The sequence below is a fragment of the Ammodytes marinus genome (assembly GCF_949987685.1).
Source record: "Ammodytes marinus genome assembly, chromosome: 22".
In the NCBI taxonomy this organism is placed as follows: Eukaryota; Metazoa; Chordata; class Actinopteri; order Uranoscopiformes; family Ammodytidae; genus Ammodytes; species Ammodytes marinus.
In genome coordinates, this window is record NC_137226.1 from 13,479,952 (window position 1) to 13,505,466 (window position 25,515).

General features: G+C 41.9%; 2 protein-coding genes across 2 annotated transcripts; one reads left to right on the forward strand and one right to left on the reverse strand.

Annotated features, from left to right (window-relative positions):
• Positions 1–71: 71 nt before the first annotated feature.
• Positions 72–12,648, reverse strand: slc37a3 (solute carrier family 37 member 3). Its single transcript, XM_080050909.1, has 14 exons — positions 12,580–12,648; positions 10,131–10,379; positions 8,013–8,127; positions 7,805–7,897; positions 7,469–7,552; positions 6,846–6,991; positions 5,333–5,429; positions 5,111–5,195; positions 4,604–4,791; positions 3,710–3,851; positions 3,444–3,545; positions 2,451–2,650; positions 1,968–2,033; positions 72–1,585 (listed from the first exon to the last, which is right to left on the reverse strand). The coding sequence occupies exons 2-14, from the start codon at positions 10,205–10,207 to the stop codon at positions 1,493–1,495; spliced, it is 1,488 nt and encodes a 495-aa protein (XP_079907035.1). The 5' UTR covers positions 10,208–10,379; positions 12,580–12,648; the 3' UTR covers positions 72–1,492.
• A 1,370-nt stretch (positions 12,649–14,018) lies between these two features.
• LOC307268323 (DENN domain-containing protein 2A-like) lies at positions 14,019–24,108 on the forward strand. The gene is made up of 20 exons (XM_080050908.1): positions 14,019–14,112; positions 15,108–15,179; positions 16,398–17,486; positions 17,570–17,661; positions 17,983–18,077; positions 18,179–18,382; positions 18,597–18,690; positions 18,811–18,855; positions 18,957–19,147; positions 19,746–19,855; positions 20,202–20,271; positions 20,701–20,778; positions 20,884–21,024; positions 21,477–21,625; positions 22,682–22,859; positions 22,966–23,007; positions 23,146–23,257; positions 23,389–23,658; positions 23,753–23,839; positions 23,975–24,108. Exons 2-20 carry the CDS (start codon positions 15,121–15,123, stop codon positions 24,004–24,006), a joined length of 3,138 nt encoding a protein of 1,045 aa, XP_079907034.1. The 5' UTR covers positions 14,019–14,112; positions 15,108–15,120; the 3' UTR covers positions 24,007–24,108.
• The last annotated feature ends 1,407 nt before the right edge of the window (positions 24,109–25,515 follow it).

Below are 25,515 nucleotides of genomic sequence, written 5' to 3' on the forward strand. Positions count from 1 at the left end.
GTTTGGGCGTTTAACAAGATCAACCACAAATTGCAAAATTAAAATTGCATTTATTTACAATGACGATTTGCATTTACATTGATTTAAACTTGGAAAATACACATAAATAAAAAATAAAAAAATTAAATAAAATACACCACGCATAGTGTTACCCATTCCACATACATTTCAAATTTACATTCCATTACATTTAAAAGTTATTTTCCTTTTACCAGAGGTGCAAGTCTTATTTTAAGCTTCAGGGAACCTGTCTCAGAAGCACTTTTAAATACAAGCAGCTAAAAATGCAACTGCACAAACTACCTGTTGTGTCCATTTGGCCACATGGAGGTATAAAAAAAAGAAATCATAAATTCCATTCTATTTGAAAACACCAGCACTTAATAACAGACAATGTTCAGAAACAGATTCATAGTCGGGTTTGCCCAAACAGACAAATGTGCAGCAAACTAATCCCTCCTTCAATGTCAGTATGCAGTTTACACTCCAGTGTGTATAAGACATGTATGCAACACTGTAAACTAAATGTATGATAAGACCATGGGAGATTCCAATGACGGTGTTACTGTCAGTGTGTGCTTGTGTGTGTGTGTGTGTGTGTAAGACAATAATATTTGAGGCGTAAACATTCCCGTAAACAGGACGTGACAAAGGAATGATGAGCAGATATCAAGTCATTGGTTGACACATGTACAGAATGGACAGGATCAGTTCCCGTCATCAAAAGCTATAGTTTTATAGAAGCAGTTATTTGCTTCTAACCTTGATTACACAAAACTGTACACAAGAGGAATTCAAGTGGCTGCCAGGTCAAAGTACCCCAGGACAGCTCAGATCTAAGTGGTTCACTAAGTGGTTCTACAAGACTTGAAGTCTAATTCGATTAATAATGCTACAGTGCAATATTCATTATCTCGACCAAAAAAATAACAGGATATCATACATTATCTACAATAGCTGGCGGGGAATACATTTTCAACATTACAATGGTTATTCACATTCTTTAGGCAATCCCAACCCCCGGACCGTCTCTGAGGGAAAGGTCTATAAGTTAACACGTTTTTGTTTGTTTTTACATCTATTGAAATCCTTAAATATACAGTATACACAAGTACATTCTGTGATGGCGCTGCAAGGCCTTGATTCACAGACTGGTTGTGCCTGACAGCCAGGTTCCTTTTAAAAGCCTTTTTTCTTTTTTTATCAGGCACTTCAGCTCAACTGCTTAATCTCTGTATTTACACTAAAAGAAGTGTACATTTACACTGCCTGCTCACAAGAGCAAAAATAGAAAAAAAACACAGGTGTTTGTTGCAGTTAGGACTGTGGCCCTTCTAACTTCAGCTCACCTTAACCAACGTGGCAGTGAGAAACAGCGTCCACGAAATCTTTCTGCCTCCACCAAACTCACCTAACAGAAAGGGAGCTGTTTCTGAGCTGTGCTGTCACTTGATAAGAGTGGAGGTATTGCGACCGGCATATGTTGACGCTCTCAGAGCTGGCGGTGCAATGCTCGTCTTTCCCTCCACATGGCACGCACCTCTCTGAAGAGCAAGGGAGTGATGAACAGAATGCTGCCCCCTGTCTGTGACCAAAAGACACAACAAGTACAGCGTTATATAAGGGTTTGTCATTCATTCTTTGATAAGATAATGTTATACTGCTGTTGGTTAAGGATACGCAAATGTGGTCCAACGGTGAACAGATGGTCAAAAAAGGTTAGAGGCTACCAGGTTATCAGTTGGAAATTAAAGCAGAACACATTATACACCTATGCCAAATGCACTGTATAAACTAGGAAATCAAAAGCGTTGATAGTGACATAGATGGTGGGTCTGTTGTACTCTTCTAGTGTCTGAGTAAGCCATGACAGTGAGACAATTACCCAGCGAGAACAATAGGTTTTATTATGTCAAAATGTCATCGGTTACAAAGGGCTTTTTTGTGATATCAGGAAGTCGTCTTACCATGACAACGAAGAAGTAGAACGTGTACATCCAGCCCAGCTTGCTCTCAATAATGGACACCAGGTACTAGAGGGTTATGGGAGATAGAGATGGGAAAAAGTCAAATGTCTATCTATTATGATAATTTATTATGACAGTGTCAATGCAAAGCTATAATCCAAACTGAAACTGCTGTTTGAGATAATGCTAACATTATCTCAACTTAGTAGTGCTGCAGTGCTCCTTTAGTTTTAGTCAATTGAACAAATGGAACTATTTTCATTATGCACCAATGCCAGTTGAACCTAACATTTTTTTAACATAATTAGATCAATGATGGCTAGTCTTTGGCTACTTGTATAACCTTAACAGTACAGTAGTAGAACTAAGTAGATTTGAAAGCCTTAGTTTAGAGGTTTACATTTAACATGGTGCAGTTGTTGCAGTATCAAATGTATTACTACTGGCTCTATTTTCCAATACACAGGCACTTTGTTTGTTCACCTGTCCCCCAGCGGCTCCTATACTTCCAGTTCCATCCACGATGCCGGTGACAGTAGCCAGAGCCTGTTGACTGCCACGCAGAGCCTCCTGCCTCCCCAGGTCAGCTGATATGGCCGAGCTGATCATGTTAGACGGACCGCCAATGAAGAAGCCGGTGGTCGCCAACAGGGCAGCGTTTATCACCGGGTCGTTAGGTGAGCCTGAGAGAGAGAGTAGAATTATAATAGAGTCATACTGCTATTCATGGTCTATCAGGGTTTAGTTGAGTTCAAGTCCAAGTCACAATGATACATGGATCACAGACATTTTTTGTGAAGCCAACAATTTCCAGTTTAAGCAGCACGTAGTCCAAAATGTAAAGTTGCTGATGGATTTTCTTATTATCGATTAAAGGTGCACTATGTTGGGGGCGCCTTTAGCTCAGTTGATAAGGCGTCCCCCTCCCGGGCCGGGCCCAGCAGCAGACCCGGGTTCGATTCCCACCCGCGGTCGTTCTCTGCATGTCACTCCCCTCTCTGCCCCATTTCACCTCTGTCTCTCTGCACTATCAATAAAGCATAAAAATATCTTTAAAAAAAATAAAAAAATAAATAAAAGTGCACTATGCTACTTTGGGTGTGTCAGAGGAGTGAAACATTTCTAAAAGGTATATTTTCACAACTGAAAAACTAAACTTTCTACACAGGAATATTGGATCCCTGGAGCACTGTTTGAAGTTAGAAAGCTACCTTAAAAGTTACAGTTTCCCTGTTGTTGTTTACGGCAGCAGGGCCCACAGTTTTGTGTGCAAACATAGTCTAGTATAACTTCCAGGTGCTTCAAAATAATTTTGTTTCGATTTATAATTACGGAATTATTCAATACCAAGAATAACATTAGGTAAAAATATGTTTTGTAAACTAACTGCAAGCTCTGCAAATGTAAACAAAGCCCCCTCCCTTGAAACTGTATAGTGCACCTTAAATCAACCAATCATGACTCTGCAATACTCACGGCTGTATCCCACCAAGGCTCCCATCGCCAGCACTAGACTGGTGGCCAACACCGGGGCTCTCTTTCCTATGCAGTCGGAAATCAAACCCTGCACCGTCCCACCTGACACAAAGAAAGAGAATGACAGAAAGACAGTTAACACACATTTACGCTTTTAAAACTAAATGTAAAACTCCCTGCAAATGTCCCCTGAAAAAAGTGTTAGAACTGAGGCTATGGTTAAATGAAGCATGTATGAAAAGGTATGAATTTTGCACTAGACTCACCGATGATTCCTCCGACGTCATACCACACCGACAGGCGGTCGGCCTCGGCCTCCTTCCAGCCGAAGTTGTTGCTCAGGTAGAAAGGAAGCCAGAAGAAGAAGGAGTAGTTGACCAGCTTGAGACATGCGTAGGACAGCGAATACTGCAGGACAAAACAAGGACACAGTCAACATGGAGATTGTGTCTTCAATGCATTTGTATGATTTCATCTCTTTTAGCGCAGTGTTGGGCAATAACCGGTTACTGTAAAAATATTAATTTTTCCAGTAACGAATAGAGTAACTACATTCAAGAGAATTTCATCAGTACAAAATGAAATACATTTTTATCTTACTTTTATTGATTCTTTGGAAGAGTCATGAAGTGATGCATTACTTATATTTTTTAGGGTCAAATTTTCGACGAGAGAAAGCTGCTGTGTCGGTGCAAATACACCAGAGGGAGACACAATAATGATACCGTAGGTATGAAGATTGAACCAATCCATTCATTATATGGACTTCATAACAAGGTAAGGGCCGCTCGACCTTTGATTATTATCGTTATCTCTATGTTACATTGGGCTAGCTGGAATTTATGATCTTCAGTTATGACTTTAACTTGATGCGGAAAGATGCACCAAAGCCTACTTTAACGGTTTAGCCCAGATTGAATTCAATTATTTATATATATATATATATATATATATATAATAGTATCTTTTTTTGTCTTGCCAACATTTAGTTAGGTCTACATGTTTAAGCCCTGCTACCATTTAAAGTTGCTTTATTAAACAAAAATGTTGTATAAAAGATTGTCTCGAGTCGTCATAGACTTACAATTATTAAACATATCCATAATTTGTCAGTTTATAGGCTACTTATCCCGTGAGAATAGGGCTAGTTGTGGACTTACAGGGAGCACTCCGGGCAGACAGAAAGCCTGGCAGAAGCTGACAGGTCTAGGAGCCTCGGCTTGATGTTCGTCTGGCTGCGGCTGCACCTCCACCTCCACGTCATCCTCCTCATCACTCATCAGAGGCCTGTGGCTGTCCGTGTCTCTCTCCACCGGGCCCAGGCCAGTGTCTGACTCCAAACTCAGACCTGACACACACACACACACACACTAGTTCAAGCCCCTAGATTGAATTCCCCAAATTAAATCAAAGAGTGCACGTCTCTTCAAAACACTTCACTGTTGTGTGTGTGATACAAGTTCAAAATGGCCTCCGTGGGAATGAGGTCAAACATAAGAGTTGGGTGGTCCTGTTGACAATAGCTGCTATATGACCCATGCAAGTGCACACACAAACACAAACATGTATTAAGATTTCCTCTCACAAGCAGGAAAAAGTTCTGGTTTAGGAAATGTTGGGGTGCAACTAAATACTTTTCAAGAACACATATTCCTCGCCATCCTTACCGACTTCCTTTGGCGAAGTGAGTAGGCCAAAGAACACCACCACCCCGCCAGCAAACTGCACCACAGAGGTCACTAAGAAGGCATACTGCACACAGCGACATACATCATGTTAGCCTTACATTGCTTGGAATGATTTGATAAAATGTATTAATAAAATGTGTGTGTGTGTGTGTGTGTGTGTGTGTGTGTGTGTGTGTGTGTGTGTGTGTGTGTGTGTCTTACCTCATATCCATACTTGAGTACACTAGATGCCAGGAAGGCCCCTAGGATGTTGCCTACAGAGGCACAAGCACTCCAAAGGCCAAACACAAAGCCCCGCCTGGAAAAAGAATACAAAGTTCAATTATAAAAAGTTTGATTTAAAAAAAATAAAGAAATTCCCTCAGTGTCAGTGTCAAAAAAACAACTTCAAATACTTGACGTAATTTGACTTTATTAACTCTACTTCACAGCTTAGTGATTTGCCATCTTCAGCCGAAAATGATGTTAATAAGGCCTGCCACTGAGGAAACAGGAGTCTCAATGGCGTCTATGTTTTGGCAGCAGCAGTGAATGGACACCATTGTGCGAGTGCGGAGCGCGAGTGTTTTCCGTGTGTGGGCGTGCATCATAAAGCTGCACTTGTCAGACGAGCGATCTTGACTGGATATGTTCTAGGGCAGGGGTGTCAAACTCATTTTGGTTCGAGGGCCACATACAGCCTCTCTGATCTCAAGTGGGCCGGACCAGTAAAATAATGGCAAAATAACGTACATATGTCAACTCCAAATCTCTAGCTTTGTTTTTCAGTAATATGCTTTATCACTCAGCCTACATTTGTAACCTACATTATCATGGATCACAAGGGATCTCTGTACCCCCCAGGAAATGTCTTAGTAAAGGTTGCTGCTGGCCATGGGAATAGGAGGTGCGGCGTGTAGCGCCGCAGCAAAAATTTTGGGGGTATTTTGCTCAAAGATGCCAATCTACGCACTAATGAAATAAACAACTGTTTATTTGAATACACAAATACAACAGGCACTGACGTTACAGTTGTCCAATTTTGTTTACTATATGTACAGGGACACATTTTGTGCAAACATGCAGACAGTACAAAATTAAATTAAATAAAAGTGCAACTTCTACTGTTTTGATTTATTTTTAAATACAGAGGTTATTGGTTGTTTTGGAATTCGTTTTTCCCAATTTAAAACATAAAAATAAAGCAGCATGGAAAATTAGGAAATAAATCTTGTAGGCCTACACTAGCATGCTCCTGCTCGTTTCGCGCGTGCAGAGCCGCGGAAACATCGCGCTTGCTAGTACATTAATTGTTCAGCACTAAAAATATATATATATTTTTTTTTTTTGGTTTTTACTTTGCCATAAAGCACTGGAGGAAACATTAATAGCGGTGAAGCAAGATTGCCATTTACCATTTCCCACGTTGCTAAAATGTGCTTTTTAAAATTTTGGCTGCCCCCTAGCGGCTGGAGTGAGCATTTTGGTTATTTCTTTAAAAATTCATATCTCCTCACAGGAATGGGCTAGAGACTTACTTTTTTTTTTGAAATGCTCATAAATGTGTGCTCTACAAGTCGCGGGCCGGATTAAATCATCTCGCGGGCCGGATCCGGCCCGCGGGCCGTATGTTTGACACCACTGTTCTAGGGGCTAGGGATGGATGTTGCTCCAAACACATCTAATGTCAGCGATGCGAGAGACACAATGCAGGGTTTTGTACAGTGTCACTCACCCCGTCTTGCCGAACCAGTTGCCCATGACGGCCACCACGCAGGGCCAGACCGCCGACTGCAGCAGGCCGTTCAGCACCCACAGCCCACAGTACAGGTACACGTTGTAGATGTGGAGCCATTCGGTCAGAGTGCCGAACACAAACTCCTGCAAGACATATCGTATAAATACTGTTTGTTTAATCTGATCTGTATTATTGATTGGGGTTCAAAAACAAACGGGGAGGATTTCAATCTTTTAATATGTGATCATATCATAGGTGGGGGTATGTCTTGATCCAATTCTTTTTACTTCCTGATGTTGTTACCTTTTTAAAATTGTTAGAAAAAGTTAGTTTTCATCCAACATTCATGATAATGCCACATGACAGATAGAGGTATAAACAGTAAATGACATCATTTATTTGGACCCTTCAATCGCAACCCAAAAAATATCTTGATATTCTCAATAAAGACGGAATGCTATTTTTTATTGGAGTTTGCATTGTGAAAAAAGGGTTTTAAATTTACAGAGGAAATTAAGATTGTCCATAACAATAAACTGTAGATCAATAGCATGCAAATTGGGAAACGTGAACAAAACCCCAATAATCGAGTATTGCTCACACAAGCTCGTTGGACTCACCACTGCAGCAGAGCCACACAGGCCGAAGCAGAGCACGTAGCGCAGGTTCACCCTGTCCCCAATCACACCGCTGAGATACAGACCCTGAGTGGACAGAACAGGCACAATTACCCAAGGCACAAAGAGACACAACTGTATGCTGCATCTATTACATGACTTCTATCATAAAAGCTACTTATTCTATATTCTGGTTGAGTTCACCATTCCTGAATGAACGTGAGCAACAGAGATCAGGTGTTCTCCCTATGCAATCAGGCACCGCTAGTGTTTCCCTTTTCTGTGGCAGACATCCCTTCTCTTAGGGAACAGAAAAAAATCCTGTTTGCTGCTACTCACCACTGCGTATGAGAAGAGGAAAATGGAGTCTAGGGCTCCAAGGAACAGCGTGGCTTGTTGTTCATCTGCAAACAGACGATTGTTCTGCCACGTCTGGGGGAGTCAGAGAAAACACAGTTATTCATATTTATGTCAGAGAAGATACGTACTTTCTGCATCCCCAAAGGGAGATTGAAACCCAGTGCTCTGTTACGTTGGTGCTCAGTACCTCGCCAGGGGAGAAGGCAGGCAGGCTGTCATTCTGGACTAACGGTGTCCACTGGGCTGAGATGCTCACTTTCACATTGCTGAACGTCTTCCTAGACGCATGCAGCAACACATAGCTAGAGAGAGAGAGGAGATTTGAACAGGTTCATGCTTGAGGAGGATGTGGACACAATTGAACACTTTGAAAAATAAATATAATAAAACAATCATTCTTGTTCCGTTCAATGTCAGTTTAAGCGCTGGTGTTTACATAATAACACCAATATACCATTTTATACAAGTGGACTATTAATAGTCCCCTAAGAGTTCATGTGAGTTGTCTTGGTCTTGGGTAACATTAGGTCAAATGAAGCAGGCAAAAGGTTAAATTCCAACGTAGCAGCAATCCAGTTCTGCTGAGAGAATTTAAAGGAATAGCGAGAATGCAAGGCCAAAATGTAATTTTGTAAAGAGGAGGGTTCACTGTGTGCCACCAGCTGCTGCAGATGGCACTCCTTTCTTTGCTCCCAAGAAGTATATCGTGATACGGCCACAGCAGATTTCCACATCTACTGTAATTAAAGATTAACAGCACTGACTGAAATAAAGATATGGCAGGAACTTAAACTGGGTAGGCTTCTCAATCTTCTATTCCCCGTTTAGTTTTTTCACTCACATTCGGGGGGCAAAGGTTTGAATTTTTTTTAAGGTTTTAATCATGTAAAGAATCCTGCTCTGTTGAACATAATGACCTGAAAGTATTACCATTATCATTTTTCAAATGACTTTTGACTACTTTTTAAGACTTTTTTTCAATTGGAGTAGCAAAGGAAAACAGTAGGTATTGTTCATGTTATCTTGTCCATGTCTCACCCGGGTTAACCTAACCCCATCGACCTTTCACCTAAATTACCAGCGCACACCCACTCCCAGTGCAGTGCAAATCTGGACCACACAACATTTCACTTTAAAGCAACTCCACTTCTCTCTTCCTGTGGATTGGCGGAATTTACTTTTCCCTTATGTCCTGTGACTCTTTCCAACGAATATGCAGGACAGCTAATAAAAAAATAATGTTAAGGTCAGATCTTATGCTCATTTTCAGCTTCAAATTTGGGTTCCTACTAGAAACTATTTTCATGGCGTAGTGTCTAAAAAAAACTTTCTAAGTCACAGTGCCATTGCTTAACCTCCTCTTTTCAGCCTGTCTGAAACTCTCTGTGCTAGAGCTTGTCTCTGGTTAAACCTGCAGTGTGTAGAATTTTGGGTTTTATTTCCAAGCAGATTTTGTAGAAAGTAATTATAATATCCATAAGTACATTTAATTTAGTGCATAATAGCTGAATTTCTCATATATGTCCATATTTCTGCATATTTTGGACCAAGGCCTAGTGCCGCCATCTTGAAAGTGTCATAGTTGGAATGTCATCAGGTGCATTGTTTAACATTTACACAGTGCCCCTTTAAAGGTGCAGTGTGTAATATGACATCATCAAGAAAGTTCTAGAAAGTTTTAGAAAGTTCTAGAATGCAACGCTCCCTGGGTAACCCCACCCCTTTTGAAAAATAAAAGAATCTACAGTGACCTTCAAGGACAAGAACAATTCTAAATGTAAACAATGCACCTGATGACATTCCAAAAACATGGATTCCTCCATAAGACTTACCCTCTCAATGTACAAAAGTTAATATTAATATTTGTAATTCTCCGCTCAGGAGGATAATTCAGATTATTGGCAGAGGTGATTTTACACCAATGAGGACATATTTATGAATGAGGATATTGATTTTACCTAATAAATTACTTAAAATGTTACACAGTGCCCCTTTAAGGTGAAATAAGAGAGAGGGTTGTTTTTTCTCTTACTTTTGAGTCTCTAAACACAACATGGACCGATATTAATGTTGAAAAAAACATTAAAAGTGAATTTTGCATTCATGAATGATCTTTAAAATACAAACAAAAAACACTAAAGCCACACTAGACATATCACCATTGTAGCCCTCATTGGATTACCAGTTACCCGGAAGACTACCATGGTATAACTGTCATGTGGAGACTAACCCAGGAGGACATGTACAACCTTAAACAGGTCAGAAAAGGTTTGAGGATGGAGGATGGAGGGAGGGGGGGGATTACCTAAAGAAGGTAAGGAGGAAGACAACCAGGTGATGATGGGTGTACTGTGACAGGTAGCCACAGCACGGGGGAGGCATCCCAGAGGGCGGCCGGAGGGAGGAAGAGGAGCCGAGAGGACGAGGAAGGACCAGGTAGTGGTGGAGGAGGAGGTCTTCAGGGGCAACAGGGCAGGGAAAAGGGGGTTCAGCTATAGTCTCCCACTAGGCCAGACGGGACAAGCACATCACTACAGGGAAGCAACCAAGAAGCCTGAAAAGAAGGATTCAAAAACAGATGTTAAAAAACGCTTGATTATACTTTATGTCTATTAGTCATTGGCTGAGCAGGTGAGAAGAACACATCTCGCTGACTTTAAAAGTTACAGTTGGTAATAACGTGTATTATCATATAGGGATGAAGGGACTAGATTGCAACGCTCCCTAGTCTACTCTTTACCTCTCCCATTCTGAGAATGTACAGAACCAACCTATGGTGGCCTTCAAGGAAGAGAAGCTAGTTTCGTAAAAGATGGCAACAATCCACCACCCACTGCTTCAAGTCTCTCCACGGATATCAAGTGATGATGTGAAGATGTACTTAGTTATTTACTCTTCCAACAGGTGCATTTCCAGCGAACACCCACTATATAAAAATGTTGATATAAAAGCGCTCAGGTATTGTAATAAAAGAAAAAAACTTTTCAAGCAATTATACACTTATTATTAAAACAATGCTTATGCATATTATATTCCATTTCTACCAACTCTGTTCTGTAATAACAGCAATTCCCTTTACGCACTGTACCTTTAAAAGCGGAATAAGCAATAATGTTGATGCAGTTTCCCAGAGTTGAAACGCTGGATGTTCCTTTCAAATTGATCCAGTGACTGAAACTGTGGTGATGATGACCACAAACCACCAGGTTCCTCAAACACAGTCTGGGAAAATTCCTGTGCTTACAAGATGCAACATCTCCTTGGAAGAAGTATCCATCTCCTCAGGGTAAAAAACTGAGTATGAATAGATGCGATCTGGTCTGAATGGCGGGGTGTGTTGTGGCACCTACACAGGTATCAATGGGCCCACTGTATACTACCACAGTACTGCCTCCAAATGACCATAACACTCCCCCCCCCCCCCCCCCCCCCCCCGTCTGCCCGTTCAACTGGAACCAAGCATCACCTCATGTTGTTTACACAGGACCCCACCACCGAAAGAAACTAAGGATGCTCTGATCCAACTTTTTCAGCCCTGTGATACCTCAACATCATGGGGCGTCTGCATACTAAAGCCCTGACTGATACCAGTGCTGTCTTCTTTACCCCCCCAAGATTTGAAATCTGTAAGAAACACACTGGCCAAATTGGCTGAATGTTTGCACAACATTGCCAAAGAAACTGCAGTAAATGTGTGCTTAATAAGGTTGGCCTGTTCTATGAGGAGCAACTGCTTTAATTCTGGGACCAGAAGCCAAAATGTCATGTCAACGAAACACCCGTATGAAAGTCAATGGCTTCACTTTCATTTCCGTGATAAATCATTTTGCAACAAGCTGCAAGGTTCTTCCACATGACTGTATTATAACTCCCTGGGTGCCTGCCATTGCCAATAACATTCACAGTATCTGGTGGCGTACAAATAACCTTGCACCTTAGGCAAATAAGAAGCTGAGCCATATGCCTATATACTAGTCGTTTCCACAATGAAGAAAGGGCCACGTTTGAAACATATTCATTATTATGTTGTGTATATTAGGCTATATTATCAGAATTTGAAATCATCAAAACTGTAACAAGATAAAAAACAAATCAGGACTTTTGTGATTGCCATAATAACTGTAAGCTAAGCATAGTTTCACACATTGAACTGTCCAAGTTAAAAACAGGCTGTGAAAGGAGTGTGATTGTAAAGGTTAACTCCCCGAAGACAAATACTTTTAGCCAGCATTTGTTTGGTGTTTGTTTATCATACACACACAGTACTGACAGGTACAATGCAAACACACACAGCACTGCAGAGCACAGCACATCGAATGGGAAAATGTTAAGCAGGGCGTCACGTTCAAAGGACGCTATCAATTTTCTGTAGATTACAGAACAGGCGTACAGACGACATCTGTGCCTCTCGCTTGATCATTGTTTTCGTGACTTCTGTCTTTGAAGAGATTATGTAGCCTACCTCGTTTCTTTTTTTCAATACACAACACCCCCGTGAATATTCAGTCATTTTTCACCAGCATTTGTGTTGCAAGGGAGAACTTGCCACTTGTGCTCCTACATCTCTGTCTCCCTGAATATGAGTGACAAGGCACATACTAACGCTACTTGGTGACAGAGCCTTTATCTAGCCTACCTACATTGCCAGTTCCGGGTCCATATAACACTTAAAAGTCAGAGCAGACATCCCCCAAACAAACTGCAGACAGTTTGACCTTCAAAATGTAAATAAACAAACCAAAGCGTTGTCTTACCTTTCCGTCCAGGTGACCGTAAGCTAGTTCTTTCACCGTGTGGCTGACAGTCTTGTGTTTACTGTGGATGATTCTAGTGTAGCGGACGCAAGAGCGGACGTCGTTGCCCGCTAAGCACAACGGCGCACGGCTGCCCCCAGCAGGACAGGAGTGGAATAACAGGCGGAAAAAATAAAAATAATAAAATCCACAGCTGACAGTGGGAGCTAAAGCAGACAGCTGTTCAGCTTTCACCTGTTACTGTGCCACTTGTTGGGTAGAACCAACCTATCCTGTCATTGGCTACAGGCAGATTTCCACATGGTTTAAAACCTGCACCGCCATAAGTACTTTTATTAAACCCTCCAGTTCCCTGCCCGACACTGCGACTGAGATTTTGGTCAGCACTTGACATTCTGGTAAGCCCTTGTCAATTATTTACATTTTGTTTTGTTTTTATATACGTGTTTGAATGGCATATACCTTTTAAAGGGGTGTTGTAGGCTACAATGTTCTGTGAGATTGGACGTTCTTCCAAATTTACACTGTGGTTAAATTATCTAATATTATAACAAGGTAGGCTACTTCTAAATGAATAAACAAGTTTCCAACACCATGTAGCCTATACATCAAATATGCCAAGGGTTTAAACATGTACTTGTTTAAGTCACATGTGTAGTGAAGGTTGTGGTAAAAGACTAGTTTTAAAAAAGACATAGATATAATTTATTGCAAAAAGACAAATATATGCTAAATGTAAGTAGCATTTCACTGTGTGCTTCTGTAATATTAGTACAACTTTATGTTCACCTCTTGGTCAAGTGAGTTCCTTTGTCTCATGACAGTTAAAAAAAACACAGTTAGTTTCTCCATGATCTGGAAACCCCATGACATTTATTTTGTACACTTCCAGTTTGTAAATCTCCTCTGGATATTATTTTTAATTTTTATATGGAAGTGAAAATACACCACAGGGCACAAACTGTGCGGCTGAACTGCTACAGCTGCATCGGCAACTGTAGGTCAGAAGCAGACAGTTGCTGTGGGAATTCCAACGAAGATCAGATTTGGAGGGAAATCATGATGTAGCCTACTCTGGAATGACGTGTGTCCCGTGTGGCAGGGATTATGGCATTTCATTTTTTTCCAGTCAGTATTAATAGTTATTCATTCTTTATAGCATGTTGTTCATGATGCCAGTTGATGAGTGAGACAGTCATGCTCAGAGACATGCATAGGGAGAGAGAGGGGGGAGAGAGAGAGAGAGAGAGAGAGGGAGGGAGGGAGGGAGGAAGTCATATCAAGTTGTCGTGGGGAGAGGAAGAGTGAATTAAAGTTGAAGATTGGAGAAGAGACAGGGAGAGGAGTGTACAGTAGTAGGAGGTGAGAACCCTTTACATCAAGGCTTCGATCGAGTTTGAGAAAGGGACATATACTGTGAAGCACACCACGGCGGTTCGGGGGGTTACATCAATGGACACTGTTATAGCAGCAACGTTTGTATTATGCTCCCATCTCACTGACCAACCCATGGAAACTGTACGACAGGAGGAGGTAAGAAGAAAAACAGATTTCATCCTTGTATATATATATATATCATATATGAAATGTAATATGTACAGTGGGATTTCATCAGGCTGTGTTGTCTCAAGCTTATGTGTGCCTCAAGTGTGCGAACACTCCAAATTAACTTCCATACATTTTCTGCTGACCTTATGTGGGGGGTGAGGGTCAGGCCGCTTCTGTGTTTTCTTGATTAATTATGCAGCTCTGGAAAGGCTTGCTGTCTTTATCACACTAGTATCTACTGTATGTATGTGAATGCCTTGTTTCCCAGCTAATCATTTGAACCCCTATGTCTTTAAGGGCTGCCTGTGTGCAGTCCCTGTGGTCATGCACACTAGTGTCGTTTGAACTACATATCAACATGATGACAACTAGCCTTCAGAGCTGGGAAATGACCACTGAGCACTATCTGAGAGGGCCACTGAACTTTGAAACATTGGCCTCAGAGATGTGAGAAGACCCGAGATTCAAGAAGAGGAGAGAAGGGCGTTTTAGTCACCTTGAGGGTCAAAGTTTGGTCCCCGAGTGAGGAGAAAGCCGTGGAAGAAGGAGCATAGAACAATACACTAAAGGAATAGAAATGCAGAGAGGGGGTGATTCAATCATGCCAGAGCTCCCTAATGACTGTTGAAATGTTGATTTGTGTGACAAACTGCTCGAGGGAGTTTGCACCCCGAGTCCCCCGTTTGTCATGTTTTCTATCTTGAGTCTGCCCACCGGCCCCCCCCCCCCCCCCCCCCCCCCAAAAAAAAATACTGTACATTACCAGCTGTGAATGAATAGTCACAGTTACAACACATAAAAATGTCCATCTTACCATCTTAACCTCATTGTGTAACTTCAAGTGTGTGCCGAGATATTGAGGCTCATTTGAAAAAGCCTTACTGTCAATTGGAGTCAAGGCAGTAAGCCAATAAAAGGTTGATTATCCAAACTCTGAATTGTTTCATTCAACAGCTTTCCTCTCTGTCTCTCTGCCTCAGGTGTACAGTGATCATGGCAGACGCTAAGAGAATGATAACCAGGCCGGACTGCATCTACTCCACTGTCAACAGGTTGGTATCAGAATAAGTTTATCAGTGAACATTTTTTCCCAATAGTAGATGGAGATTTTTCTCCGCAAAAACTCCCCCTAGGCTTTGGAAACAAGAAACATGTTTTTTAGGGTGCCTTTCACTCATCACACCCAGTAAGGAAAATTCAGAAAATTGGTTTTTCAACCTCAGGGCTTCCCATTTCCTCCAGTTTATTTATTAAAACATAACGGTCTGATGAAATGGGCTCCGGTCCAAGAATGTGTTTATTTAACAAGGACGATGAGAAGAAGATGCTCGGTCATAGGGTTGTCCTTTGGCATTTACTCTGAATTTTCCCACTGTCGCCAGAAAAAGACAGTGTCCCCTAACTGGCAGTCACAGTGACCATACTGGGGAGTTCAGGAAACTCTAGTAGCACTCAGTTAGTACGCTTTTTGTTTGTACATTGTTTGAATTTGCTGATTTAAATGTATAAAAATGTACCGAGGAATAATGTAAAGCTCACAAACCTCTCAGATGATGAGCTCACCAAATCTTTACATATAATATTATAAGTTATTCAATACGTTTAGACATTTCACCCTTCCAGCCATTACTTTTTGCTGTTTGAACTGTTAAGGCCTATCCATGCAGTTTAGATTACCATTTTTAGCAACTTTTCATACTTATATTTAGGTAACTATTTGAACTGCTTATCCAATATTTTTTGTATAGCTAACCATATCTATTTCAAACATTAATTCATTAGCTAAATTGTTGTTTATACAAAACCTTTAGCTAGCTTATGATTTCTCGCTAACCTGTATTTTACATGTTTACCCAGTATGTATACCAAACTATTTAAAGGTTTTTTCTTTTACTATTATTTGTTATTTAAAACGTTTATCAGTTATGCCACTTTGGGTACTTTTAGCTTTAGACAATTTGGTGCATCTGGTACTTTTAGCTGTTTCAGCTGTTACGCCATTATTTTAGCAAATTATTTCAACTTCTCTGCTTGCTTGCTATAGGTTTTATGCTTTCTCATTGGGAACAAGTGGTTTAAGTTCATTTCTAAACATATTTGGTTGTATCTTTTTAGAGGTATTTTAGCTCAGTTATCCCAACAACTTAAGTTAGCGTACCCTTGGTTGGGATTCACTAGTAAAATGTGTTCACCAATGTGCAAGTTCACATTTAATAGTTTTGATTTATGAGTTGTAACTTAAATGAACATTCGTTTCTTTGTGTGTTTAGACCAAAGAAGGGCTGTCCTGGTGAAAAAAGTATTTTTCATATTGCTTCAGTGGAAAACAAGAACGCTGGTCAAAGAAGAGAGGGGACACCAAAGCTTCCCTTCACCCCATTAGACAATCTGAGCAACCAGAGGGAAGATTCACCCATGATGGCTCACAGGAGGCCGAGCTATGACCCTCAAAGCACTGAGAGCAGCAACAAGCTCCCCAGATCCAATGGAGGCAACATCAAGGACAAGATTTCTCTGTGGGAAGGGAAGGAACCCACTCATTCACCCATTACCTCAGGTTCTTTGGGCCAGTTAGCTGGCGTGAAAAGGACAGAATCCCTGACAAAAAGCACCAGTAAAACGTCGGATGAGCAGAATCCGGAAAGTTGCAGGAGAGCGGCCCATACGGAAAAGGAAAATCTTGGGAAGGAGAATGCAGGCAAAGTCAGGGATTCAAGACCTTGCTCACCTATCGAAACGGGGACACAGCAAAGAGGAACGCTCAAGAGCAGCAGCAAGCTCAGTCAGATCCAAAAAGGGGAGGATTGTGGCAGCAGAGTTGTCCACAAGGAAAAGCAAAACCACGAGAAAGAGAACGTAGAAAAGCTCAGGGATTCGAGGCCTTGTTCGCCCACGGTGGCGGTGCAGCAGCAGCAGCAGGTGGGGACGCTGAGGAAAAGCAATGACAGAAGAACAGCTGAAAAAAAAGACAACCAGGAAAAAAGAGCTGTATTCAGTCTTTTCAAGAAGCTGGACGCTATGGGGGAGAACCACGGCAGGACTCCCCCAGAGCTCGGAAACTACTTCAGTCCACCGAGCAAGGACAGTAGTAGAGTGAAATCCCACTGTGCCAAAGATGGGAGCCAGCACCAGGAGAATGTGTACACAGAGCCTGGGGCACTCCCCATCAACCCAGTCCCCAAACCCAGACGTACCTTCCAGCATCCAACCACTGCCTTCATTGGGAAGAGTCAGAGGCATGGGACAGTGAAAAGGAACCTCCCTCCACTGCCCTCCATCTCTACCAAAACCTCCTCAAAACCTCCCTCTGGTGTCTATGGAAGACCAAGGTGTGACAGAGGCAGAGACAATATCAACAGGTATAAAGGGAAACAAGAAGTGAATTAAGTTCAGAAGCACATACAGTATATACTAAATTGCACTCTTCCCTTCACCATGACAGGAAATCCTTTGAGTTTGAAGACCTTGCAGGGTCAACCAGTCCACTCTTCCCTCGCTCACTGTCTCAGGAACATCACTATGAAGACATCCCAGGTGAGAAACCTCTATTATCAGTGATTCCCCCTTGTAAAAGGAAAAAAGTTTGACATTTAGCCAAATAAACTTTTTTCATATGAAAGAATGTCGGTTAGGTTCAAGCCACCGCAAAACGAGTTGACACAAAGTTGACAAAACCGATCAGATCCACAAAACTCTGTCTGTATTCGATCACCGAAGGCTTACCTCATGTAGATGCCCCGACAGTGTTGTTCTAATTACTCAGACTTTCAGCCTAAATTTTTTATTTATATGTACACAAACATAAAAATGCAGAAGAACATGTGTTGAATCTCACCATCGTTGGTCTCCCTGCAGACTCTTCCAAAGAGAACCCATATGAGGACATAGAGTTGGAGAGTCAGTGCTCCCAGCAGTCTCTGCCCTCATCTCCCGGCGCCGATACTACCAAGGTTCCTGCATGAAAAAGCCAAGCACAATAATTTACAGTTAACTTATGTCTCATTCAAAAGATGATGACAATGTGTTCAATGATTGTTTTGCCTGTCTAAAGATCTCGAGGCCCGGCTTCTTCAGACAGAATTCGAGCAGGAGCTTTAAGCTGCTGGACCTGCGGAGGTCAAACCAGTCGAGTCACAGCAGCAGTGGTGTTTCATCCCCACCCCAGCTCAGCCCTCCTTCCACTCCCACTGGGCCTGAGCACACCTCCTGGCTGCCCGGGGAGCCCTACAGCCGCACCAGCCGCAGGATACCAACGGTGAGTGTTTGGGTGCATATTGTAGAGCTATATATTTCTTTCATTATGCAGAATCTCTGAGCTAAAGTAGAATATTTATCATACAACACTGACAGCACCGTAGCACTTTTCCCCCAGCTTTTTCATTGTAGGTGCCAAAATAGTACTCATAAGTGCTTTGTTTTCATCCTTGAGGAAATGTATCATGCTGTAGAATTTCTATTTTCTTCGGCAGGTTGTGTTAAGAATCAACAGCATCTTTGAGGCTCGGATCGGAAAGAAACACCTGAGGAGGATCTATCATTACGCTGAGACAAGCTCAGGGAGAAGTAAGGATGTGAAATGACGATCATCCACAAGAAACACAACTTAGATCTATGTACTGTATATCCTAATGCCTGTGATGTAACTGGAGTATTGATGATAAGATTCATGACTTTTGTTTGCAGTAACCGACAGTGACTCTGAGAGTGAAGTTGAAGAAAGAGCAAAAGGTAGACTTCTACCACAGAGCACCTCTTTTTATTTAAATGTTTTTTTTGTATATTTTGACATCAACTTCAATTCATAACCACACTTTATCTTATACCTCCAGCCCATCGTCAGCGTCTCTCGTCAGTCCAGTCAATACTGAGCAAACCAAGTCACTACAACGACACCAGCAGCTTTCTGGAACAGGAGCTCCACCAGCGTCAGCTCTTTGAGTTTTTTCTAGTCGTGTCTTTGCAGAAGTCGAAAGCCGGTGCCCACTATCTGCCGGAGGTCACGCAGCAGTTTCCCTTGAAGGTCAGGAGCAGAGTACTGATTGGGGTTTTTGCTTGCCTTTAGGGTTAATTTCTTTATATAAAGGGCAGTAAACTCATTTGGAGTACTACTCGGCCTGCCAGTTCAATCAATCAGTTATACCAACTTCAGGAACGGTTTAATGAACAAAGATATCCAAAGAGAGACAGAGAGAAAAATATATCCACTTGCACTGTTGTAAATGTAGGACATAGTCTTTTCTGTATTTGTACTACTACTAATGATGTTCTTACTTCTATTTCTTTATTTTTCTGTCTCTCGTCCACAAACTCTATGGAAGTCTAACTCTCAATCCCTTAAGTACTCCTTTAACATTGGGGCTAAATGCCTCAAAAGTCAACATGTAAAACAATTCAAAATATGTGTCCAATTCCAAGTCTACCGCACAAGATCATGTGCATGCTAAAAAGCTAGAATAGCAAGGGAAAAGCTCTAAACCTGGCTTTTTTGTTCTTTATAAAGCATCACTTAATTGATCCTAATTCAAATATGTCCCCTCATACAGCTTGAAATATATATCATGTATAAATAATATGCACGAAAGCTGCGATTGCGTCACTGATTCTTTGTCGTGTTGCAGCTGGAGCGAAGCTTCAAGTTCATGAGGGAGACGGAGGATCAGCTGAGGATCATTCCTCAGTTCTGTTTCCCTGACGCTAAAGACTGGGAGCCGGTGGAGAGCTACCCGAGGTGAGGGTGTAAAAATGAACTTAATGCCATTGCTTAGGAAATTCCACATAGATTACAATTAATTCATTGATTAATATTGTTTTAAATAACATCCCCTATAGCTTTTCTCCCTGAGCAAATCAAAATAACAAAAACGGTAATTTGCTGTTGAACCCCTGATAGACGACTAACGATGTGGAAGGATGATGGATTTATGATGATGCATCCTGGAAGTCCTTGTAGGCTGTGCACAAAAATAATAAATGTCAATATAACAGTTTGTATGTAAATAGTTATCTATGTTTCTTGTCATATGTACAGTCAAGATATGCTAATTTGTTTGTATTTGTTGTTTTATCCCTCGTAGTGAAATGTTCTCCTTTGTTTTGACTGGAGAGGATGGGAGCAGGAGGTTTGGATACTGCCGGCGTTTACTGGTAAATAGAAATAAGTTGAATAAATAAGTGCGCTGCTACCGAACAGGAAGTGGCTAAATACCATGGTGACGGCTGAGTAAATAAGTGTGCCAAAATAGTCGTCGTGCCTGTGGGAAAACAGTCCATCTCAGAGTCTGGCCGGAAGTGTATGAGACTGGGAAAGAGTGTATTATTGTGTGTGTGTGTGTGTGTGTGTGTGTGTGTGTGTGTGTGTGTGTGTGTGTGTGTATGTGTGTCAATTTGTTTCTCTGCAGTACATGTGAGCGTTTTAAATTGTCTCTCAACGTTTAAAATAGCTTCAAAACCCAGTTGTTTTTCCGAAAAAATATGGTGTTGAATCAAATTTCTTAAATTCTTAAAATATTTTTTGGAGATTTTCCCTCAACAGAAGCAGCCAATAAACTTTCCCCTCTTTTTCCCCGCTTTCAGCCCAGTGGAAAAGGCAAACGTCTGCCAGAGGTCTACTGTATTGTTAGTCACCTTGGCTGTTTCAATCTGTTCTCCAAGGTAAACCCGCTCCCACTGGTCCCCCCCTATACTATTATTATAGACCTAAATGTAATTTTAACTTTGCAAACGTATAAGGTGCATGTGTTTGTTTGTGTGCTGTAGGTGCTGGATGAGGTGGAGAGGCGGAGGGCTTTGTCTCCGGCCCTTGTGCAGCCTTTTATGAGAGCCATCATGGAGGCTCAGTTTCCGGCTCCGGGTAGAACCATCACCATTAAAACTTTCCTCCCTGGCTCAGGCACTGAGGTGAGCGAGACTGGCGTGACAACTGAGACTGTAGTATAGGCTCCAGGAACATTGATATTAAAAGACAATCGAGTTAGATAAAAGAAAAAGCCCTTGAAAAAATGTGTTTGATCGTTCATAAGAATTTTAAGTGAGCCTTCAAATCGCCTCTACTGTGATTACTTCATTGCTTATGTCAGCATTAAGGGCAGCAGTAATCTCAATTGGGAGGAAGAGGTGAGGGAAGAGGTGGGATTTTTAGTGACGCACAAAACACTCACTTAGCTGGAGTGTGTGACACATTTTTGGCACGGTTGACGAAAAAAATCTTGAAATGAACTCCATGTTAAGTTTCCGCCACTTAAGTTATTTAGTGTGTAAAACTAGTTAAGGGTCTTGAAAGGCCACAGTTGAATCAATGTCCATTTTGAAAACCGTCAATTACAGTAGCTATGGTGCATTTTATTCCCAAGATGATGGAGCTGTGTCGCCCCTCTGACTCGCGTTTGGAGCATGTGGACTTTGAGTGTCTGTTCTCCTGCCTGAGTCTTCGGCTGCTCCTCCGGGTGTTCGGATCACTGCTGCTGGAGCGAAGGGTCATCTTCACTGCTGACAAACTCAGGTAATCTATCCTTATAGGCTTGCAATAACAACATACTAAAATCTACACTCACCGGCCACTTTATAAGGTACACCTGTTTAATTTCTTGCCAACACATATAGCTCATCAGCCAATCACATGGCAGCAACTCAATGCATTTAGGCATCTAGACTTGGTCAAGACAACTTGCCGAAGTTCAAACCGAATTTGAACGTAGCATGGTTGTTGGTTCCAGACGTCTGGTCTGAGTATTTCAGAAACTACTGGGATGTTCACGCACACCCATCTCTAGGGGTTTACAGAGTATGGTCCTAAAAAGACAAAATATCCAGTGAGCGGCAGTTGGACAATAAAGCCTTGTTGTCAGAGGTCAAAGGAGAATGGGCAGACTGGTTTGAGATGATAGAAAAGCAACATTAACTCAAACAACCACTCGTAAGCAAAATACCATCTCTGAACGCACAACACGAAAGCCAAAGGTGGTCTAACCCGGTACTAGCAAGGTGTACCTAATAAAGTGTCCGGTGAGTGTATATCTCCCCTCCGTGGGACAGCTATATAAAACATGAGGTTGCTCTGAACAACCTTCTGCTGGTAATGCGACCGTGGAGTCAACAGTTAGAAGGTGCACGCATCTGGGCTGTTTTCATTATGATGTTATGAGAAACGCGGGTGGTCCGGACCCACATTTTTCAAATTGGATTTAAGGCAGCCCCCAGTTTTATTTAAGGGAACATGCCATCGAGATATTTTGAGGCCGGCCTTGTTGATGTGTTGTCATGCTGGGGCCAGTTTGTTTGTTCTGAAAAGGAGAAAGCCAGTGGGAGTCTTAGAGAACGGTCACACTAGTGAGAAGAGTGGAATGCAGAAAGCACGAGTGACGTAAATGAAGAAAGAAGAATGCAGCTTTGCTTTCCTCTCCGGGAAATGTCGTTGGCTTTAGGGAATATTCAAGACTGTATTTTAGACCATAGCAACCTCATGTGGTGAAAAGTAGTAAGTAAAAGCATCATGTGTTTGTCAGAAAGTCCTCATCCATCCCCCTCCACTCATTCAACCTGTGTCTCTCCCCTGCAGTACTCTCTCCCAGTGCTGCCATGCCGTGGTGGCCCTGCTCTACCCCTTTGTATGGCAGCACACGTACATCCCTGTGCTGCCCGCGAATATGCTGGACATAGTCTGCACCCCGACTCCGTTTATCGTCGGCCTGCTGTCCAGTTCCCTGCCCCAGCTCACTGAACTGCCCCTGGAGGAGGTAATTATGCATGGAAGACACTCGAGTTATCAAAAGAAAAAATAGTTGTGAAGAGATACAATACATTCCTGCACATTGTTTTTAATTCAGGCTGTCTGTGCATTAGGTCCTGGTTGTGGATCTTGGAAACAGTCGATTTCTGCGACAGGTGGGGCCCCCGCGTTGAATGATGTTTGTGTGTTTTTCATGGCTTCTCTTGCGTGATCTATACACATGTGAAACAAAATGATTTAATCCTTGACGTACCTAGAAATGAATTTTCTTTTCCTTTGCTGTTTTTATCTAGCTGGACGATGAGGACTCCATCCTGCCTTCTAAGCTTCAATCGGCTCTGGAGAATGTTCTGGAGAGGAGAAGAGAGCTCGCTAATGAGAGAGGAGGAGACACGCCCAGTGGTGGTGAGACAGAACAGGGCCTGTAACTGAAAACTAGCCATAAAAGCAATTTAAAGTTGTTTTGCAACTGAGCACGTTCGTTGTATTTTTTGTTTATTGCATGTACGTCACAATGTTAATCCCCTTCTCTGCAGACTTTGGCCATCTCAGCACCGTTGTGTCCGAGGCCTTTGTTCGGTTATTCGTGGAGCTGGTAGGCCACTATCCACTCTTCATCGTCGGAGAGCGAGAGGACGGCTACTCCTCCTCTTCCTCCTCCCCGGTCCCTTGCTCCTTCCAGCGCGACGGCTTTCGCAAAGCCATCCCGTCCAAGACCATCCGTCGCTTCCTGGAGGTCTTCATGGAGACCCAGATGTTTGGCCTGTTCATCCACGAGAGAGAGCTCCACAGGCAGGCCCTCAAAGGTAAAGAGCGAGAGAAAAAAGAAAAGGACAGCTGTTAGGAGGCGATCCAGTTATTCTTGATTCTTTTTCTGATTCCTTTTTTTTATTTCTTCAGGGTTGTTTGAAGCGAGGGTGCAGGAGTATCTAGACTCCATCCATGAGAATGAACACCGAAGGGTTAACAGGTTTCTCAAAGGCTTGGGTAAGGTTGTTTCTTAGCCTGTCTAAGCCAGAATTTCTCATTTAAGTGAAGTGAAACAAGCTTTGTAAAAAAACAATCTACCGTAGGCTTATTCTCAACTTAAATAGCTATTGTGTTTTTTTACTTTTTCCCCAGGAAACAAAATGAAATTTCTTTCCAAGAAATAATATCACTACAGTTGGACACAAAAGGCCAAAAAGTAACGAGAAGCACTGAACACTGATCAAAGAAAGACTTCGCTGAATGCAGAACCCGGACAAATGAAATGATAATTTGAGTGCTTTTTGGGAGACACTAGTTAATGCCGACCTCATCTGTGAGACTGAGGGTTTTGCTCAAGGGCTCGTGATGGACACGGAAAAGAACCCACCAAATGATAATTCCTGCTGTATCTCACTTAAATAAACAACAAAAAACATGTGACTAAAAAAATCACAAAAATATTGAAAAGGCTCCTGATGTTTTTGTTTTCAAATGATATTCTTCAAGCAACAACTTGCATGAGAAGAACACAGTCAATAAAAATAGGATATGTATACAAATGTAAAAAGGCATTGTTTTATGAATGGGAATAGAATGTGCAAGCTTCTACAGGGCCACCAAATGGTTTGATAAGTATGACAACTAGGTGAATTAGGGGCGCCCTTAGCTCAGTTGGTAGGGCGTCCCCCCCATGGGCCTCGGCCACCAACGGACCTGGGTTCGATTCCAGCCCGTGGTCATTCTCTGCATGTCACTCCCCTCTGCCACATTTCAACTCTGTCTCTATCAATAAAAATGCCAAAAAATATCTTAAAAAAAAATAAATAAAAATAGGTGAATTAAATGCTACACTGTTTGATAATGACACTTTGTAAGTTGACTTTAAAGTTCACTGGCATGGTGTTTTCTGAATCCACTAGGGGGCAGTAGTATATTTTCTCAGATTAGATGATCCAACCACAGACAGTGACTGACCAGGAAATGAAACAGACCTCTTTCATTTAGCTTCAATTTTTCTTTTGGTCACAAGTGACCAAGTGACCTCTTTTGTGTCAAGAGTGAAAACATCAGAAATCCTTTGTCATGTAAATAAATATTCTCTGTTTGCTGTCTTGAAGTGGTGAAGTGGTGTATTACTGTCTTGATGTTGTCAATTATTTTTCCTTTCCCCCCTGTGTAGCCTCATGAATGCCCAGTTATCATGAATGAATTCATTACAAGTTTAGGGTTTGGATCATAGTTTTGTTAAACCTACAGCTTGCAGAATATGAATAATGCGATTACTTTCTGGTAGAAAAAAACTTAATGTATCCAAATGACACGTGCACATTTTACAATATGTGATTTGTTACACAGTGGAAACTCCCGAGAGGTAAATGAAAGCCAAATGAATTGTGTTCACTCAGCATTTGTGTGCCAGCTTTGCACAGTGAGTAATCCACATACCACCCATTTGCTAACCATTCGCTGCTGTGTTTGTGTGTTCGAAGTTATTTGGCCTTTTTACTACAAAGAGCCTCGGTTCAGGGTTGGTGGCAGCTTTACTATTTTAGTCTCTGAGTCATGGAAACAAAGCAGATCTTTAACACACGAAGAGGAAAGCACATCTTTGTCAGCATGAAAACATAACACAGGTGCAGAGCAGAGCATAGTAGCGCATTGTCTGAGGATAGTGTGCTCAATCCGTGCCTGCA

What these genes read in the sequence shown, in the direction of transcription:
- LOC307268323 (XM_080050908.1), top strand. Translation starts at nt 15,121, where the DNA reads ATGGCAGACGCTAAGAGAATGATAACCAGGCCGGACTGCATCTACTCC. An exon ending in TCACTATGAAGACATCCCAG is followed by an intron (nt 17,662 to 17,982) that starts GTGAGAAACCTC and finishes GTCTCCCTGCAG; the next exon opens with ACTCTTCCAAAGAGAACCCA. An exon ending in GTTTCAATCTGTTCTCCAAG is followed by an intron (nt 20,779 to 20,883) that starts GTAAACCCGCTC and finishes TGTGTGCTGTAG; the next exon opens with GTGCTGGATGAGGTGGAGAG.
- slc37a3 (XM_080050909.1), bottom strand. Translation starts at nt 10,207, where the DNA reads ATGCCTCCCCCGTGCTGTGGCTACCTGTCACAGTACACCCATCATCAC. An exon ending in AACTGGTTCGGCAAGACGGG is followed by an intron (nt 5,430 to 6,845) that starts GTGAGTGACACT and finishes TTCTTTTTCCAG; the next exon opens with GCGGGGCTTTGTGTTTGGCC. An exon ending in TAGGAGCCGCTGGGGGACAG is followed by an intron (nt 2,034 to 2,450) that starts GTGAACAAACAA and finishes ATAACCCTCTAG; the next exon opens with TACCTGGTGTCCATTATTGA.